We start from the raw sequence: 18,014 nt of genomic DNA, 5'->3' as shown, positions 1-18,014 counted from the left end.
TTCTTCCAAACTTCTGACCTCTTCTGACTTCTTGGTGTATGTAAACAAAAATGGAGATTTGAGTTAACAGTGGCATTTAATCTGGATTCAGAAAGTGCCAAAGGTATCATTTCCCATTCCAACACAAACACATGAATCTAATTATTGCCTAAGGTGGCAGATATGAAGAATATAAGAGTTCTTTACAATATACTCCAGGTGTTTGGGGTTTTCTTTGTGTTTTGGAAGTGCTATATTTATTCTGGTGTTCTGAAATTTTTGACATACATTTGGTCAGCTCGAAAGAGTTACTGACAGCTTTCAGGAATAGCACCTACATCTGCATGGAAAGCTGCTTGTTTCAGAGCTCCTTACATCTTGTCTTCAGCAAATATATTTATAGGGAGACATAAGGACATGACAGCTTTATGGCTGACTAGAGGTCTGTGATAATGAACAAATGCTAAATGTGCCCATAAAAATACTGAAATCCCTTGAGAAGTCTGAGTGATATTTGTGGGCAAACTTCAGAGACTGGGTTTTTGAGGGGTAGGAAATGGCTTTTTTTCCCCACTTTTATTTATTTCCTTTATCCAAGCATAAAATGAGTTGGAATAATAAATTTCAGAAAGACAGCAAAAAGGAGTACAGTCATTACTAGAAATGTCAGGTCAGTCATATTTATTTAGTAATGGTCCAACTTACCGGAATGCCTCTCATTGTTTTGGTCTGTTTGGTTCAGTTACATATGCTGAAACTTTTCAGTTCTTTCTTAGACACAGTGGCAGTGGACAAGTTAGGGTATTACTGCCTCTTTAACAACAAGAAGGCAATAAAGAGGCTGAAAATCATTGCACTGGGTTTTCTCCTGTGGTGTCTCTTTAAGCTTAGCTTCTGAAAAGGATATATATAAAGTGTCTGTATGGGGAGGAAATAAATGGAAAGTAGCAGTTGATCAGCAGGAGTGTTCTGGACATTTTTTTAGCTCATTTGATACCATATTGCATAAACAGAAGTTTTTATAATGGTGCAAATGAGGGTATTAAACTGAGATATATATAACTTGTTGCTTTGCTTTATATTCTAGATAAGGCTACAGGAAAGATTTACGTCTTGATGGAATCCAGGCTGATAGCACTATACAAATCTGACAGTGAATATGAGATACTGGACAGGCAAGTACAGAAATTATGGCACACATGTTAACTTACGGTATTGCTCAGTCTTTGAAATTGTTTTCACTGCTCCCATCCTTCCATGCAGATAGAACTCCTCATCTCCATATTTGTCCCCTTCCTGTTTTTTCTTTCTCCCTTCAGTTGTCAGTGAAAGCATTGAATAGTGTTAACAGGATGGAGATCTTTCAGCCTAATACTGAATCAAAAATAACTTTTTTTTTTCCTTGAAATGATTCTGCATCCACGTAAGCAATGCTGTCACTCGGTTAGAACGTTTTTGTGTTCGAGGTGGAGCAGAATGACATGGGGAAGTGTCAAAAGCCCTGCTGTCACTATGCCCTGGATCTATCTACTTGATTGCTATTTAGGCTACTCAGTTTGCCTAACAAAGGAAGTAATTTGGTTTGATGTGCCTTACACTTGACAAATTCATGTTGATTGTTCTTTACCACTTCACTTTTGTAAAGACTAAATGTAATGAAGTTGTTATGCTGGTCCCACTGGAGTTTTGGTCTGTGGGTGCTCCAAAAATATCTGTGTTTTGTTCTACCGAAAATACTCTTGTTTTCTTTAATATTTTGGAATGCATTTCTTTTAGACTTTGAAAATAAGCAGTTGTAGGTGCACTGAGATTTTTGGTCTCTTATGTTGTCACCCTAATTTGTTCTTTTATTGGAATTCTGCAAATGTAGGTTCAGTTCGTTGTTATCATTAATTTCCTTCATCAAGAAACGAACTAAACATGTAAACCTTTTTATAGTGTTATTTCTTCTTATCAAATTGTGGAGTGAAAATTTTGTACTTCCTTTTTAAGACAGTTATTTGTACAGTTTCTGTAGATGCTTACATACCTGGCTAATTGAAATTTGTCTGTTTTTCTCATCTCTTACTTCTCTGTACCTATGCATAAGGGTGTTGGCAAGTTGTATTCTCCTTGCAGAGTGGTGTATTTTTTCTTCTTTCTATATTGGTGCTGTAGTCTTCTCAAGCTGACTGCTTTTGTTTCCTTCAGTTTTGTCTCCTTTTCAATTCTAAATTTCGGATCCCCTGAAATTGAAGGGTTACTATGGTGATGTTAAGCTTGTCTCCTTTAGTAGTATAACTTAGGGCACAAGAAGGTGGCAGTGTATAAACTTCCAGCTTCAAGTTCAGGACTTAGATAACAAAATATCTGAGAAATCAAAAGGAAAATATCAGGAATGTGATCCAAAACCCTTTCACCCCTTTCACTTCACTGTGGGTGGTTCTAGTACTTGATGTTCTGTGTCTGAATACTCCCACATCTGTATGGCTGAGCACTAGGATGTTGTTTTCTCATCTGATCCTGATTGAGCACCTCAAACATTCCGAAAGCTGTTTGTATTGTGAAATACTTAAACCATCTATGAAGCTGTGCCTTAAAATAGAAGTATCCCCCTTTCCTGGTGGATATTGTGTATGCCAAGCTGAGGAGACATGCTCTTTAACTTGGCATTAAATATTGAGTTTCTTTTTGTACAGTGGAAAAGTTTTCAAGCAGTTTTTCACTTTCAAGTAGTCAAATGTTGCATGGTTTGACCATTGGTTTTGGAAGATGTGGATGTAAATCAGGAAGAGTATAGGGAACGACCACAGCTGTGGCATGTCTAGAGAGGTATCTCGTCTTCTTGATGAGGCTGTGGTTAAGCCAGACTTCTTTGTGAAATAGAAAATCCAAGCCTTTTTAGGAGAGTTGTGAGCAACCCAGTCATCATCTTTGTCATCTGTAGTTGGAAGCCTGAAGAGAGCCAAATCTACAGCCTGTATCTCTTCTTGATTGGCTTGGTTCCTCAGTGTGTCCTGTCTGTATCAGATCTTCTGAGATACCCTTGGGAATTTTATATATATATATATATAATTATAGAGTGAGTATAAGTTATCTAGGATTTAAACGTTGTAATTCTCAGAAGCAGCATCTTTTGTACATACAGCTTCTAGATATTTTGGAACAGTGCTTATTTAGTTCTGTTGAACATGCTGAGCTTATAGTGCTTTGTTATTGTGTTATATCCAGAACCTCCTTACCCAGAGCTTTACGAGAAATAAACTCTTAATGCTTTCTTCCTATGTCAGTTTACAATGATTGCTTCATTGGAAGGCCATTGGTTAGAAGTGTACCTGTTCTCTGTTAGCAGAGATGGATTAAGACGTTGTTTTCATCTAAGTTGTCAAAGAGGTGTAGAAACGGGAAGTTTAGGCAGTCAGATTCTGTTACATATGGGGGAAATAAGGGAAAGCCCTCCCCTAATAGTGGACCAAACAATTTCAAGTTGTTCATTTGTGTTTTTCACAATTTTTTTTTTCTCTCTTCAGGTTTCCTGGCATTGTTCTAAAAGGCAAGAAGTATAAACCACTCTTTGAGTATTTTATTCAGGTAAGATGGAGTTGGGTGTTTGTCATAGCACGCAATGACAAAAGGCAAAATGTTTCACAGCATGACTTGCTTGTATTATATAAACCCTGTGTCCTAATCAGAAAACTCAGGTTTTATTCAAGTAGTTCAAAATGCTGGTGAAAGGTTGAAAAACAGAAGGCTATTACATTTTTTCCTTAAGTTATAAATACACCCAGAGTAAGAATTGAGTGGTGAATAGTAGTATGAGTTCAGATTACTGCAGGACTTTCTGTAAGTGCTACTGAATAAGCAGTATTCTCTCTGCCTTGTACCTGGTGAGCTTGTGTCTTTTACCTTTAAATTCCACAGACTTCATATTTATGAGATGGATTGACTGTGCAGCATTTAAATGCTGTATAAGTCTCCTGTAGATTGTAGCACTATAGATTGTGTTGCTATGGTATATAGTAATATAAATAGTAATAAGAGACAGGGTAGAGGACTATGTATTAGTAATACAAAAACGATGCTTACTGAAAATTGGTTAAATTCATCAAAGAGTTGGAAGGGATTGCAGTCCTGCTGGACAAGCAGGTTGTTAGCTCAGGCAAGAGATTCAATCGTTCATGTCTGCATTCTGTGCTGAAGCATGTGCTGAAGTCAGCAAAGCTGTGGAAACCTCTGTAGGCAGCAGGACCTGTTATTTCTAGAGGAAGGTCAGAAGCTAAGCTGAATCTGATAAACTGGACTGCAGGTATAAAGGATCAGAATGGATTAACGGTTCTGAGTCCTGCTGTGCTTCCTAAGGAACAGATGGACATAGACCGATTTTTCTTACAATGGGTGTTTTATCCCAAAATATTTCTCTTCAGGACGTGCCAAATATTTTGTAACATATCTCATATCTGATTGAGCTGTGACAGTTTGCAGTCCTTTTCTTTTTTTTTTTTTTTTTACCACTTGTGCATTAAGGAGTAGAAACTAGTCTGTGGATAACAAAAAATAACTATGTGAACACACTGCAAATATATATATTAAGAAGGTGCAGTTTCCAGTACCTTCCAGTGTAAAAATGCAAGGAAACTTCTGCAAAGTGAATGCCTGTAGCTGCCTTGAATGTATTCTCATTGACACAAGTGTGCTCATTTGTATTCTGTTAAACACAGAACTTTGTGAAGAGGTGTGACTTGAAGATGAATAGACTCTACAGCCTTATGGAGAGATCTTAAATTTAATCAAAGTTGATGCTGCTGAAATGAAGTGTCCAAGTGTCTTTACTGTGGGAAATAAATACATGAAGTTAGGAGTGTCATGTCTTAATGTGTGTCATTTATTTCTGATGCCGTTGTGACTACCAGTAGTTTTCCAGCATTCTTAAGAATTCTGTTTTGCTGTATATATGAAAAGCATATTTTTGTGTTACAGTGCAAAGATAATGGTGCCTTTACTGTATTAGTAGACAATTATGTGAAGGAGGAAGAAGGCACAGGTGTTGTTCATCAAGCCCCCTATTTTGGTGCTGTGAGTATGATTTACTTGTCTTTTATGTTCATTTTTTTCTCATACACGTGGCCTGGCTTTCCAGCTACTATGAACTGACAGTGGAGTGTTACTTGATTTCATAACCAATATGCTACTTAGAAATGTAGGTAGCATTGTGTTCTAGGGAGCTCTTACCTACACTTGTGCCCCTTGTATGTTAGAGTGGAGATTTCAGAAGTCCCTGGTTTTAGTTACTGCTGTGGTATGTAAAGTGCATTCACTTCCAATTGTCATTGGACTTAGCTGTATCAAGTCTAGATTTACAGCTTCAGGAATAAATGATCTGCTAACGTTGATAGAAAAACTTGCTTAAAGTGATAATTTTGGATGGTAGCTGTAGTTCTGCTCTGTACGCTGCCCCTCTTCAATCTGTCAGTTTTGTTACTTGTTGTGTATTTGGAATACCTGTAAAAGTGTTTTGGGTGCTTTTTTCTTTCTTGAGGCTTTATCCTTTATTGCACTCCATTCTTTTTTCTGTCTACTGAGCAACTTTATATTTTTTTCCCCTCAGTCTGTTCTTGGAAAGGTTAAGAGGGATTTTTTTTCATGCATTTCATCAGCTTTTACACATAGGAATTAGCAGCACTAGTTTAGATCCATTGTCTTTTTTTGTATAGTGTCTTGTTTTCAACCATTAAATCCAAAGATGCCCTCAGAAAACCTGTTATAACTGCCAATGTCCAGCAATTAGCAGTTCCTGTACTGCAAGCTGTATTATAGTTTCCAGAAACCATTGGCATTAATAATAGGCCTCTTTGTATTCATGTGAAATATCTCATCTTTCTCTGTCCTTTTTTGCTGCATTTTTTGAGGGATGCATCTGCTGTGGTGTTCTGTTTCCCTTGACAAGATGAACGTTGATCTGAAAAGATGTTCTACCTTAATGCAACTGTAACTTAAAATCATTCTGGGCAGTATATATGGAGAAATTCACAGTGACTGGTAAAGTGCCTTAAGGAATCTAAAGCATATTGCACTACCTGAGCCTCAGATATTCCCCTATAGTTAAATCCTGCAAGGTCTTAACTGAGGGATGAGAAGAGACCCGTCTTGGTTTTGAGGCAAGAACTCAAGGACATAGAGTAATGGAAGAAGGAAGGCTGCTAATAGCAGGGGAGCTCTGGAAGAAGTGTTCCATTGGCTGCTGTGTTGCTTTGTTGTGTATTTTCACAGTACTTTCTAGTTACTGGAAACAGCTTGTTGGAAAGCTTAGCTGGCCAGTTAGTCCAAGGATTATCTGCCATCTTGTTTGGTTCAGTTACAAACCCACAAAGACTTGTATAAACACAGAATTGGGGGAATGAGGGGAAATATTCCATCTCTCCTGAGAAGTCAGCAATTAACTTTTTAAAATCAGGGGTTTGGAAAGCATGGCAGTATAGTATGTGTGTTACAAAGGAAGGAAAGATGCACAGAATGATTATGTAAGTAAAAAGTACACCAAGATCATAAAATTAGCAATTGATCCATATGGGGCATCTAGACTCCACAATGTGTGGTATGGGCCCGAGTCAGCTGAGATGCTGTCCTTAGAATGAGATCATGTAGAATGTGTTGTATGGGATGCTGCTGCTTTTTTCTTGTGGGGTACATAGAGTTCTGTTTTTGATGCTCTGGTGATTGTTCGCATTCAGAAAGACTCACAAAGGCTCTTGTTTAGGTTCAGGAATTTATCACATTAGGCACAATACAAAATACTAAATATTACATAGTGTTGACTTACATGTTTCCATTTTTAAAAAGGTGATCTTAGACAAAAAAGAGAACTGCTGATTATAGGTAGGACTGTCTAATTGCAATCTCTGCAGCTTGCTTCAGTGTTGTATGTTAAAAGAGAATAGGGAAGAAGAAAGAGAGTAAGTACAGCAGGAGATAAAGCTCAGAGGAGAAAAAGAGCACAGTCCTTTACAAGAAGTGTTGTCTCCTGTCTGTCCCTTCCCCCAGTATAAGGAGGTTCTTTTAATAAACAGAGAAAGCAGGGTTATTTATTCTTCTTTCTGGTAGACATTGTGATGATAGCTTAGATACTCCTTCTCCAGTAGTAAAAATTCACCTTTGTTTAGCTCCAGGGTATGTAGTTTTGTTGTCTTGTCTCATGTTTTTGCCACAGAGAAGCTGCAGTGCAGTATAAGATCACATTTTTTTCTTGGCTCAAGAGAAATGGATGTTTCTTAGTTTCATTCGTGTTATCCTTTACTTTGCAGTGTGTTGAAAAGACGCTCACTTTTTAAGTGGTGCTACAGGTAAACCTTTTGTCAGTTGTTTTTCTGTTGCCATTTTTTCAAGGTTTTACTAGCTTCTGTTTCACTCATTTTCAGTATGGCATCGATTTCTCTTTGTAATCTTCTGGAGGATATAAATTATCACAGGCATTTAAAAAAAACAAAAGTGACCAGCAGTGTGACTTCAATCCTGGAAATAATTGAAGTTTACTTTAGTTTTCCAGTGAAGCTTAGCACTTGTGGTTTTCTGCATGTGCCTGAATGTGTTCTTGGATTGTGATTACTGAAACAAGTCCCCATTAAATCAAATAGAAGGTTGGTTTGTAGAGCTTTTACGTTCAAGTCCAAGCTTTTCAAAAGAAAGGAAAATCTTGATATATCGCCGACTGCTTTGGTGATGCAAACCAAACTGAACCACCTCTTGACCTAAGTCCTGCAAAGTGGAAGGTTCATTATTATGTTTTAGCTAGGTTGTCATTGTGCCAGGCTTTGATGTACTCTTTGCTGGCTGCTTCTTCAAAGCCTTTTACAGTTCATTGCCAAATCAGGGTTGACGTTAGTTCTGTCATCTGGCCTACAAATTAATGCTGCAGTCTGCTTGCTGTATCTCAGCAGTAATAGCTGGTGAAAAGTCAACTAAGAACAGGCTTGTCTTAAGTCATCTATTGACTGTAGTAGCTGGTTGACCAAATGGAGGCTGAAGAATTGTGATGGTTGTCCACAGTAACTGAAAAGTGGACAGAAACTGTCATCTGTAGAGTAATTGGGTGATATAACAGGGATGAGGTTTCATTTCTGCACATGATGCATTGGTACTCGAAGCAGTTAACTTCTCTATTGCTGTGGATGAGTTTCAGCATGTTCTATGAAATACAATGTGGATCCACTTGGCAATATTTAGCTGACCTGGCTTGAGGGGGCTGGTTGGTAGTGCTGAAGATGCAGGAGGAAGACTGCAGAGAGGATCTGGAAACCTTGCTTTGTCCCACCTGGTGTTGGCTTGCCAGTATTGGTTGCCTTTGTGAAGGGAGAATTCAGCTAGCTGCTTGCTTATTTAGCACTTATTTGATCACTTTATTCAGATAAGATCTCCTTGATCAAAGAGGACAGCTTACTTTAGAGCGCAGCTCCTATGAAGTAGCTGTTGTGTGCGTGTTTCATCAAAGGTAAATGAGCTCTAAGCAAGCAGGAGTCTAAAAATTCAACCACAGCAGTTTAGATAGGCAGGGTCACTGTAGGTTCCATTTCACACCACAACAAAACCCTTCAATTTCTGTCCCTGCATTCAGTGGTTGGCTCCCCATTTGGTCAGGGCTGAGGTACAGGAACTTGTAAGACTCACAACCTGCCTTATGCTGGCTTAGGCAGGATCTTGCTCTTTGAGGAAAGAAAATTATGTGATTCTGCAAATGTATTGAGACATTTTAATCTGCAATCTCCTTGCTCTCCCTTCCTCTCCAATCCCTAATAATATAATCTCAACTTCAGGCTAAGGTGGATAATCTGGAATAGTAATTGGTTAAGATGTGTTTACATTCACTTCAAGCTTGAAATTGGAATCTGAACTTTGCTAACCCCCTTATGATTTTGTTCTGATCTTTCCTTTTGAAGGTACCACTGGTTCTTAGTTACGTTTCTGAAAAGCTTTCAGTGACTTTCTTGCCCCGAAGGCTTTTTTTCTTTTTTTTTTTCTTTTTTTTTTTTTTTTCCCTTTGTGCTCCTTACTGCTACAGGAAATTAAAAAATTAAACGAGCTGGCCAAGAAAATAGTCTGTGATGTTGTCCATGTGTGGTGCTTGGTCAGTATTGCTGCCTATGGGCCCAAAGTATTGAGAAATACAGATTTAAAGACTTCAGATCATTTACAAATTCAGAAGTAGGGATTTCTTATGTGTAATTTCAGAATAAGATTGATTAATACAACATGTCATCTCCATATAGAAACGTGTGTATATTTATGTATATGTTTTGACAGAAGAAAGTGCACATAACACTGAAGAAATCCTAATTCCTGTAATGAATAAAAGTACGATTGTGTAAAATAACATTTTTAAGCATATATTTGGTAAAGTGAAAACTGAGTATTTCACTGTTCTTACCCAGTCATCATGTTTCTTATTCAATATATATATATATATATATATATTTTGTAATGTTCTTCTATAACTAAGCACTTGTATCTTTTGTAGGATGATTACAGAGTCTGTATGGATTTTAATATTATTCAGAAAGATTCTGTCCCAGTTTGTCCTGTTGATGCATCAGGATGCTTCACAGCTGAAGTGACCGACTTTGCTGGACAGTATGTGAAGGTCAGTGAGTCTGGAGATAGGAAATTACTCCTTCAGTCAAGACAGCTTGTGAGCTTTAGAAGGGTTCTTATCTTTGCCTTAATGCCTCTGTCTTCAATGTGCCTCTTGAGAAATCAAAATGTCTATTAACAAGTACAACAATGGCAGATTTCTTTATTAAAATATCTGAAGAAAAACCAAACTTGAAACGTGACTAGCATTGTGTACCTTGTAATGAAAGGGAAGAGGTGTGTTTATTTACATTAGTAGCAGCAAAGTTACTCTTTTTGCTGGTTTCCTACAGAAATGTTATGTATGCAGTCTCTTGGTAAGTGTGCCTGCCTTGCCTTTGGATGCTGACTGAATTCACAGATATCATAATTAAGTTTATACCAGCCGGATCGGTTAATACAGTTTCTTAATAAAGAGAAATCCAGTCATTTTTCCCACTTGTGAGACATGTTGCAACACAAATTGACTTGCTAATTGATGAAGGAGAGTCCATGTGAAAGGAGACCCAGAGGAACTCTAGATTATTACAAGCAAATCTGTAAAAATGAATGCCTATACACTTGGTAAATAAATAGTTTTTCAGTCATGTTTTCCCACTGTTACAATTTGATGGCCTGTTCCAATTGAACAGGCTTAAAGTCTTGTATTTGAAGTCAAACAGCTATCCTTGCTTCTTGTATAGTGAGGCAAATAAGGGGGTAGTGGAGGCAGCATTTTTAGCTTCTTGCTGATAGAAATCTGAACTTGAAGAACGTTCTTATAATGGTGAATTCTTTTTTAGATTGTGAATATTGCAATATAATAAAAAACAATCTTTGTATACTTTAATTTTCTTTTCCTTTCTTAGTCTCATGTTGACACCGGTTGCCTTTAACTCTTATTGTACAGCTTTCAGTCCCAGCTTAAACTGTAAATCCTGTCAGGTGTAACAGAAGATGCTGTAGCTTCTGTAACTGTAATCACATTTTAGAGGAATGTGTTACAGTGATTTCTGAACATCAGATAAAAGGCACTTTGTGGATTTCTACTGGAAAATCAGAAGACTTAATCAAAGATTTAATATTGCAAGTTCTGGTGTGTATCAGTGCTACAGAAAAAATTAAGTTCTACACAATTCAGTGTATGTGAGGGGGAAAAAAGCTAAGGGGAAAACAGACTGATCTGTATAAGGATTTGGAAAGTAAATAACATTTCAAATATAATATTTCACAGTGCCTCTGCAGTAAATGTATGAATTAAATGCAATACTGGGGATTTTGTGTGTAGGTATTGAATTACTTGCTGCTTATTTTTTTTTGGTTAGATATATGATGAATCTCGTCATAGCTTACTGAAATGGTGAGATTTGTTATCCAAGGAAAACTTCTTTCCTCCTTTCCTCTTTTGTTTCAGGATGCAGATAAGAACATCATTAAATTACTGAAGGAGAAAGGCAGGCTGGTTCACAGCAGCACTTATAAACACAGCTATCCGTTCTGCTGGAGGTAAGGAGAGAAGTGCTTATGGCTTTAAGACTGAGTGTTGTAACTGAGGAACGTCTTGAGGTTTGCCTCCTTTTCCCCCTCACTTTACTTCCTTGGTTTTACTTCTAAAAGTAAAAGGAATCAAGTTTACTGAATTAGAGTAGCTACAATTTTGGTTTGGTCCTTCAAGTCTTACCAGCTTTTAAAGCGCAGCCAAACCCAAGCAGTGCTTTTATTTTCTTTGTAGCAACTCGAATACGCAGTCATGGCCTTCTGAAAGAAACTTACATAGAAATGTAGGAGCTGTAGAACATACTTAATCCTGCCACCCTGTTGACATTCTTGTTGATTGATGATAAGTTGCAGGCAGCACCTAGCAGCAAATTATCTGGTGGGAAGTGCAGAATAATGGAATCTACTTTTAATATCTCATTTCACTTCCATCAGAAATCAAACCATAATTGGAATATACTAAAAGTAGAAGAGTAGTCCTGACTTCAAACCTGGTTATAAGCTATTTTGATTAATGTAAGAGAACTTTGAAATCGGGTTTTCCTACTTTTATTGTACTATTTTTTCATGTTTTTCTCTGGAACCAGTGAGTTGTTGGATCCCAAGTATGTTATCTTCTCTTTTTGCGTGTCATCAAAGGATCCTTCTTTTAATTGCCTTGTTGTAATGTTATGCAGTTATTTTCTGTTAACTAAAGTTGAAAATTTAAAGGTGAGGGCAATGGTGTCACCTAAATGAGCACACAGTAGAGGATTTCTAGCCAGAATTCTCCTTTATTGGAATTGTTGAAAATGAAAATGATTAGCCAAAACTGCTCTACGGACTTGTGAGATCTTGCTAAGCTGAATGCTTGTATGGTCTAGGTAGTGGTTTAAGAGCTCTGAAAGGAAGTGATTCAACAACTGTGGAAAGTAACAAAGGTAACAAGCTTACAGCCAGATGTCCGTGGTAGCTACTGTGTGTCATCCTATTAGGAATTAACACTGTTGAAGCTCAGTCTCCAACTCAAACAGGGTTTTGCTTTTTTAAGCCATTGATAGCAAAGACCAAGCAGCATTCTTTAAGGGCATGTGGTCAGTAATCTATCATTTACTTCTGAAATTAAAAGAAAATAGATCACAGTAAGTTGTTCTAAATCTCTGTACAGTCCAGAGTGAAAAAAGTATTGATTGGAGCATATAGTGTGCACAAAGAATGTTATTGCTGATCTTTTCATCTACAAAGGTTACGTTTCAGAGGGAGCTGGTTTTGTATCACTGCTAAGGAACAGGCTGTTTGCTCAGGTGCTTCTCTAGCTCTGATAAAGTTCTAAAGGACACACATCTAAGGAAACATGCTGCCACTGGTGTTCCCCAAAGGCTGTGCTGGTCTTGACTAATCAGAATTCATCTCTGTGTGTGATAGGATGGTGCTGTGAGACTGAATAGGTGGCTGTTAGGCTTTAGCATGTGCTGTGAAGTTTTGTTTTACCCTTGGAGAAGAGCAAATTTTCTTAAATTGCTAATATATGTTATTTGTGTTAATTTTTTTTCTGCTTTTAGTGGTTGTGCCCTCAATGTGATGCTTTCTGCTCTTTCTTCATCATCCTGATACTATAACAAGTCTAAATGACTTACTCTTTTAAATAGAAATTGTAATAATATATCATGTTTTCTGGCTTGTCAGGTTGGAGATGTGCATGTAAAAAAAAAAAAAGCAAACAACCAACAAAACCTAACAGAATGTTGTCACCTTGAGGACTTAAATAACACATTTAAATACTGGATGAAGTTCTTATTTTTGTACTACATAGCAACATAAATGTAAAATTCAAGTGTAGTTCGTTCTCGTGATTTCTTGTGCTATAAAAACTCGTTTAGTTGTTGTATGAAGGATTTTTCTTAGGCGTACTGAAATGGTAGCTCATGGAAGAGTAACAGTGTGTTATTAAAAGCAAAACACCCTTTGTTATTGTGATAATGTTTCAGGAAGTGTACAATGAGATCAGAATGTGTACAATGACATCTGTCATATACAGAACTGTTTTTTTTTTTTTTAAATATACTTGATAAATAATGTGGCTTTTTCTTTTTGCCCCTTCCCCTTCACCTTCCTATTACAGGTCAGATACTCCGTTAATATACAAAGCTGTGCCAAGCTGGTTCGTAAGAGTAGAGCACATGGTGGAGAAGCTACTGGAGAATAATGCCCAATGCTACTGGTAATGTCTCCTACATATGTTTTGTTCCTTTGAGAGGAGGGACCTGTACAAAGCTCTTTGTCACCGTTCCTGTTGCTGATTTCCATCATATTTCCATTCTGTCTTTGAGCCAATGCTGTTGAAGCATGGCTGGTAACTGGTTTTAAATAGCACTTTATCTTGGGTTTCACGAATGGATCTCAAACCGATAAAGCAATCCTGGCATGAACAGATAACCTGCTTCGCTGCTCATCAGCCCTATGCGTGAATATGTTTGTGTTTTCTTCCATTCTTGCTTTTCAGAAGTTATTCTTTGTTTGTATAGAATTCAGTAAGAAATATATTTTAGAGTGTAATTGTGGTTGAGTTCAGTAGAACAGTAAAGTTAAAGCCTAAAGTTGATGGTGAACTGGGATACAAGATCATTAAAAGTATCCTCAGGTTGTTTGACATGATTCTGAGAAGTGAGGCATGAGAAATGTTTTATTAAAAACAAAAAGTATCAGAATGTATTTTCAGAATGTGATTTCCTTAGTAGTAGCCTGAAAATGTGATGGCATCTCTTGCATAGAGATGACTTTCAAAATCCGGCTTTTTAAATGAAAAATGCATTACTTTAGAGGATTTATTCATATGTTCTTGAAATACATCCCAGCCACAATTGATATAACTTTTTAAGTTGACAATGAGAATTTCATATTCTTCAATATTCATCATATTGGGGAGTCCATCCTTCCCCAAGCCTACTTTTTGCTTTTGAAGAGACCTGAACTACTGAAGTGTCACAGGAATAATACCTTGCTTTAAAATAAATAAATAAATTATTTTTGGACTCTCTGGGGCTTCAGTGTGTCCTGGAAAATGAGAAAATTGGGATAAATGCTTTTCAGACTATATTAACCTTTGCGGAATGAGTTTGACTGCACTGCTTTTTTTGTTCCTGTAAATGACTGATAGGTATATTGTCCCTCAAGAATAGCTGCACTTTTTATAGATACCCTTTATGATGAAGTAGATTAAACAGAGTTGGACAAACTTTCCAAGTTGATTGATTTTTTTAATTAGTTTTTTAATGAATTAACCTACTGATAAAGCCATAGTCACTCAAAATTTATTAAAGGCAACAGCTGTATCTCCATTCTTCAAACTCAACTGTAGCTTACAAGAAAGATCACAGTGTGCCAGCACCTTTTTTTAGATTTTACTTTATTATGTTTTTAATACATAATAAACCAAATAAAAATCCTTTCTTTCTCCCAGCCTTACCTTTGTCAGAGTGGAAGTTCCTTGGGCAGGAAATGCTGAAAGCATGGCATTGTAGCAGTAATTAGGAGACTGAGTTTCAGTCCATAGTCTGAAATCCCTTCTTGAATTTTCTCCCCACAGAATTTGCAGAAGAGATTATTAAAACAGGAAATAATAAAAATGGAATTTTATATTCAAGCAGCTTACTACAGTGATACTTGAGCTGTAGCAGGGTAAATCCATCTTGTCCAGCACTGTCAGGCCTTAGTTTCATGTGATGTTGATGAGGAGCATTAGGTGCAGAACCGAAGCTGGGTCCCTGGTGTCTGAGGATTGGATTTAGCCTTATAACTCTAATGATTTGTTGAAAGAGCATTTGCTGCATCACTGCTGTCAGGAAACTAAACCATGCCACCTTAAGTTCTGTTGTGTAATGTAGGACTAATTCCTGCTGTCACCATTCAAGTTTGTTACAAGTTGCAGATGTATAACTTAGTGTAAAGAATGAATTAATGTAGCATATGTTTCTGAACTAATGCAGTTCACACTTCTGGTACTTTGCAAAGCATCTTCTTATAGATGATAGGAAGGGTTCTGAATACTTTGGGCTTGTATTTACATTTCAGCTGTGAAATTTTAAGAAACAAACAAGTGGAAAAACACAACAAGGAAACCCACCTCCAAGTGAGGAGTTGATTCCTGAAGTAACTGAAGTATGTTACTTCCAACTGTTGGCTGGTGTTCAGTGTTAGAGACCATTGCATGGTTCTGACATTGTTTACCCAAGATTTACAGCACTCCATATAGTGGAAAAATGAGCATCACTGGAAGGAAAGCAGATGTGACAGACTTCAAAGTAGCCAAAGCTTTTGTTCTTGCCTTTTCTTGGCACTGAAAATTTCAAACACTAATAAAGGATGTGATGTATTGGTTCTAAGAGAGATTCTTTCTTGATTTTTAAGAGCTAACAATTTAAGTGATTAATGAAAATACTATTAGGAGTGCATGCAATGGGCTTTCTTGCCAGAAGTTAACATCCGTTTTTAAAAGTGTGGATTTTCCATGCTCCATGCTGTTCCTTTTCAAGCACCCCAAGAACAAGTATCTTCACGTCCATCACTCAGACGCATTCATCTTCTGAGAGGCTTTGATTTGAACTTTCCAGTCTTTGGTCAGTCTGCTTATCTGCTGAACAACAGACTGTCTCCCACCTTTCAAAAGGTGCCATCTAATCACAATTTATGCCTGTCTTGTGTGATCAGCCCTTGCTGATTGGTGGTGCAGAGTGTAGGGCCACCTCAGCAGTGGGATGCTGATGTTTCTTCAGCCACGCTTGTATGTCTTTGTGCAGGTGAGAAGTCTGACACTGAAGCAGGAGTGATAGAACTTAAATTATGATACAGTTGTAGGATGATGTTGGAAGATGGGTTGTTTTCTATGTTTAATAGGGTATTTTCTATGCTAGCTTAATATAAATGAGTGCTGAACAGTTTTAAATGCGTGTTTTCTGTGCACCAGGTTTTTTGTTTTTTTTTTCTTTAACATGATCTTGTAATTTTCACTCTTCTTTTTGAATCATGGACTACGCTTAGTTAGGAGCTGTGAATAGTGATGAATGGTCTCCATGCTGGTGTGAAGTGTACAGCAATTTACAGGCAGTAGATGGCAGCATTTCGCGATGTAAAATGCCTGCAGAAGGAGGTAAGGGAAAAATGACTGCAGGGTTTGCCTTGCGGTTGTCTGATTTAGGGCAGTGCAAGTCAGAAGGTTTCATTGCTGGCTGTTATCAGACACGGCTGAGGATTGAAAGTGAACTTTAAGGCTTGTGTCAATTGGTCTTGATAGCTCATGTTCTGCTGTGTCCTAATTTTGCTGTTTCCTCTCAGAGCCTCATGAGCAGAGATTGTTTTGTTATAAATCCAGCAAGTATCTTTTTGGTCGCAGTGAGTGGTCATCACAAGTGTGTTGTTTATGAAATAAGGCTTTTCTTGAGCCAGAAACTCCAAATATCGGTTCACCAGGCAGTTGTGCTTAGACAGCTGGTAAATCCATCCACATGTGCAGCATGTTAAATGTCTGACACCATTAAAAGGTTGCAAATATATGGCACTAAAAACTTGGAAATATAAAAGTACTCAGTAACCATGAAGTCAGAATGTTCCATGGGAAACTGCAGCAAGAGCTATGGCAAAAGCTTCCTACCTCTCCAGCTTCAGAATACTGGGACTTTTACCTTCATAGGTAAGGTTAAGAATTTTTATAGCAATTAGCATGTTGTCTGAGTCATACAAATAAGATAACAGGCTTTTTAAAATGTAAATGTATCACAGAACTGGAGGTTGTGGCTTCACTTAATCTTGACTTGTCAGGCAGCTGTGTGCTGCTGACAGGATGGTTATGATGCAGTCTGCAGCAGCATTGCAGTCTCACGCTAAAGTGTTTGTTGCTATGGGAACCATGATAAAAGACTGCAGAAAAACATTGGTATATCAAAATGATTGAGAACACTATTAATTTAGCAAATGTAAGCAGCACATAGGCAGAAAATTATTTTATACTGATGGAAGCAACCCTACCTTGTCTGGGATGTGTGGCTGTGCACCGTTATAATAAGATTTCATGAACTGGGGAGGAGAAACTGTCTGCTGCAGTGGGAAATGAGCTTTGCAGGCAGCTGACCTTTCCTCTTTGCTCCCCCTTCCTCCCTGTTTCCCCAACCCTGAACCCGGGAGTTTTAATTAGGTTTATGATATAGTATTGCTACTAATTAGCGTGTTAAAAGGGCACAAATAGTTGCTTTATTTTATCTCCTTGAAGTAGAAACCGTTAAGAATCAACTTGAGGGCATGTTGAAGGGTGCTTGTTATAAGAGCAGATTAGTATAATGGAACTGAAGACACTGAGTCTTCTAAGGATCAGTTAATAAAGAAAATAAAAACAGGTATTGTTATGGATTTAAATATACTTGTACATATTTTTATGAAATGATGTGAGGTAACTACTTAGCCAGCTTTGGTTTTGCTGTTGCAACTTGGTTGCCTACTATCTTTCCTGCCAAATGAAAGGATAATTTGGGGGCCACCTTCTCAGAACCAAAGGCATCGATGCTGATCTGTCATAGGATTTCCTAATTCTTGCTGTTTTTCTGCTTATCAGTCTGACTCTCTTGGGACTGTTTTTCAGCTAATTTCAAATGTTCAAATCAAATCCATGCTCACTTGCTTGTGTACTCTGAATGCTCTGTAGGACATAGACTTTGTAGGTCAAGTAAAATGGTTTCTCTTGTGGTATGCTAGTAAATGCAGTTTAGGGTCTGAATTTATATTGGTCTTTGTCTTATTTTGTTTATCATGTAGGGTCTTGATTCAACACTAAGAAAAAGAGTAGCTACTGAGAAGGGACGAAGGAGCTCACTGCATGGAAGTCTTAGCAGTGCATGAATTTAGCAGAATCTCAGATCAAATGAGAACAATCAGAAATGTACATTCATATCTATAGCAGATGAGTAATTTTTGTCCTCTCTAATTTGTTAAGCTGG

At 37.5% G+C, this 18,014-nt stretch overlaps 1 protein-coding gene across 3 annotated transcripts in view; it reads left to right on the top strand.

The window, feature by feature from the left end:
- Positions 1 to 18,014, top strand: part of IARS1 (isoleucyl-tRNA synthetase 1) — a 68,807-nt gene that overhangs the window by 12,560 nt on the left and 38,233 nt on the right. For 2 of the 3 annotated variants that reach the window (XM_015874661.3, XM_085517029.1), the window contains exons 9-14: positions 1,067 to 1,154; positions 3,489 to 3,549; positions 4,936 to 5,031; positions 9,464 to 9,586; positions 10,970 to 11,061; positions 13,154 to 13,252. In XM_015874661.3, the coding sequence (XP_015730147.2) occupies positions 1,067 to 1,154; positions 3,489 to 3,549; positions 4,936 to 5,031; positions 9,464 to 9,586; positions 10,970 to 11,061; positions 13,154 to 13,252 (559 nt within the window). Of the gene's footprint in view, positions 1 to 1,066; positions 1,155 to 3,488; positions 3,550 to 4,935; positions 5,032 to 9,463; positions 9,587 to 10,969; positions 11,062 to 13,153; positions 13,253 to 16,164; positions 16,718 to 18,014 lie in introns of those variants that run through there. The other variant, XM_085517030.1, reaches the window with a different exon arrangement.

This window comes from Coturnix japonica, chromosome 15 (genome assembly GCF_054131305.1).
Source record: "Coturnix japonica strain WE chromosome 15, WE-NBRP24, whole genome shotgun sequence".
NCBI lineage: Eukaryota > Metazoa > Chordata > Aves > Galliformes > Phasianidae > Coturnix > Coturnix japonica.
Note: the sequence above shows the minus strand (reverse complement) of the source record. Positions and strands in the feature narration are given on the sequence as shown.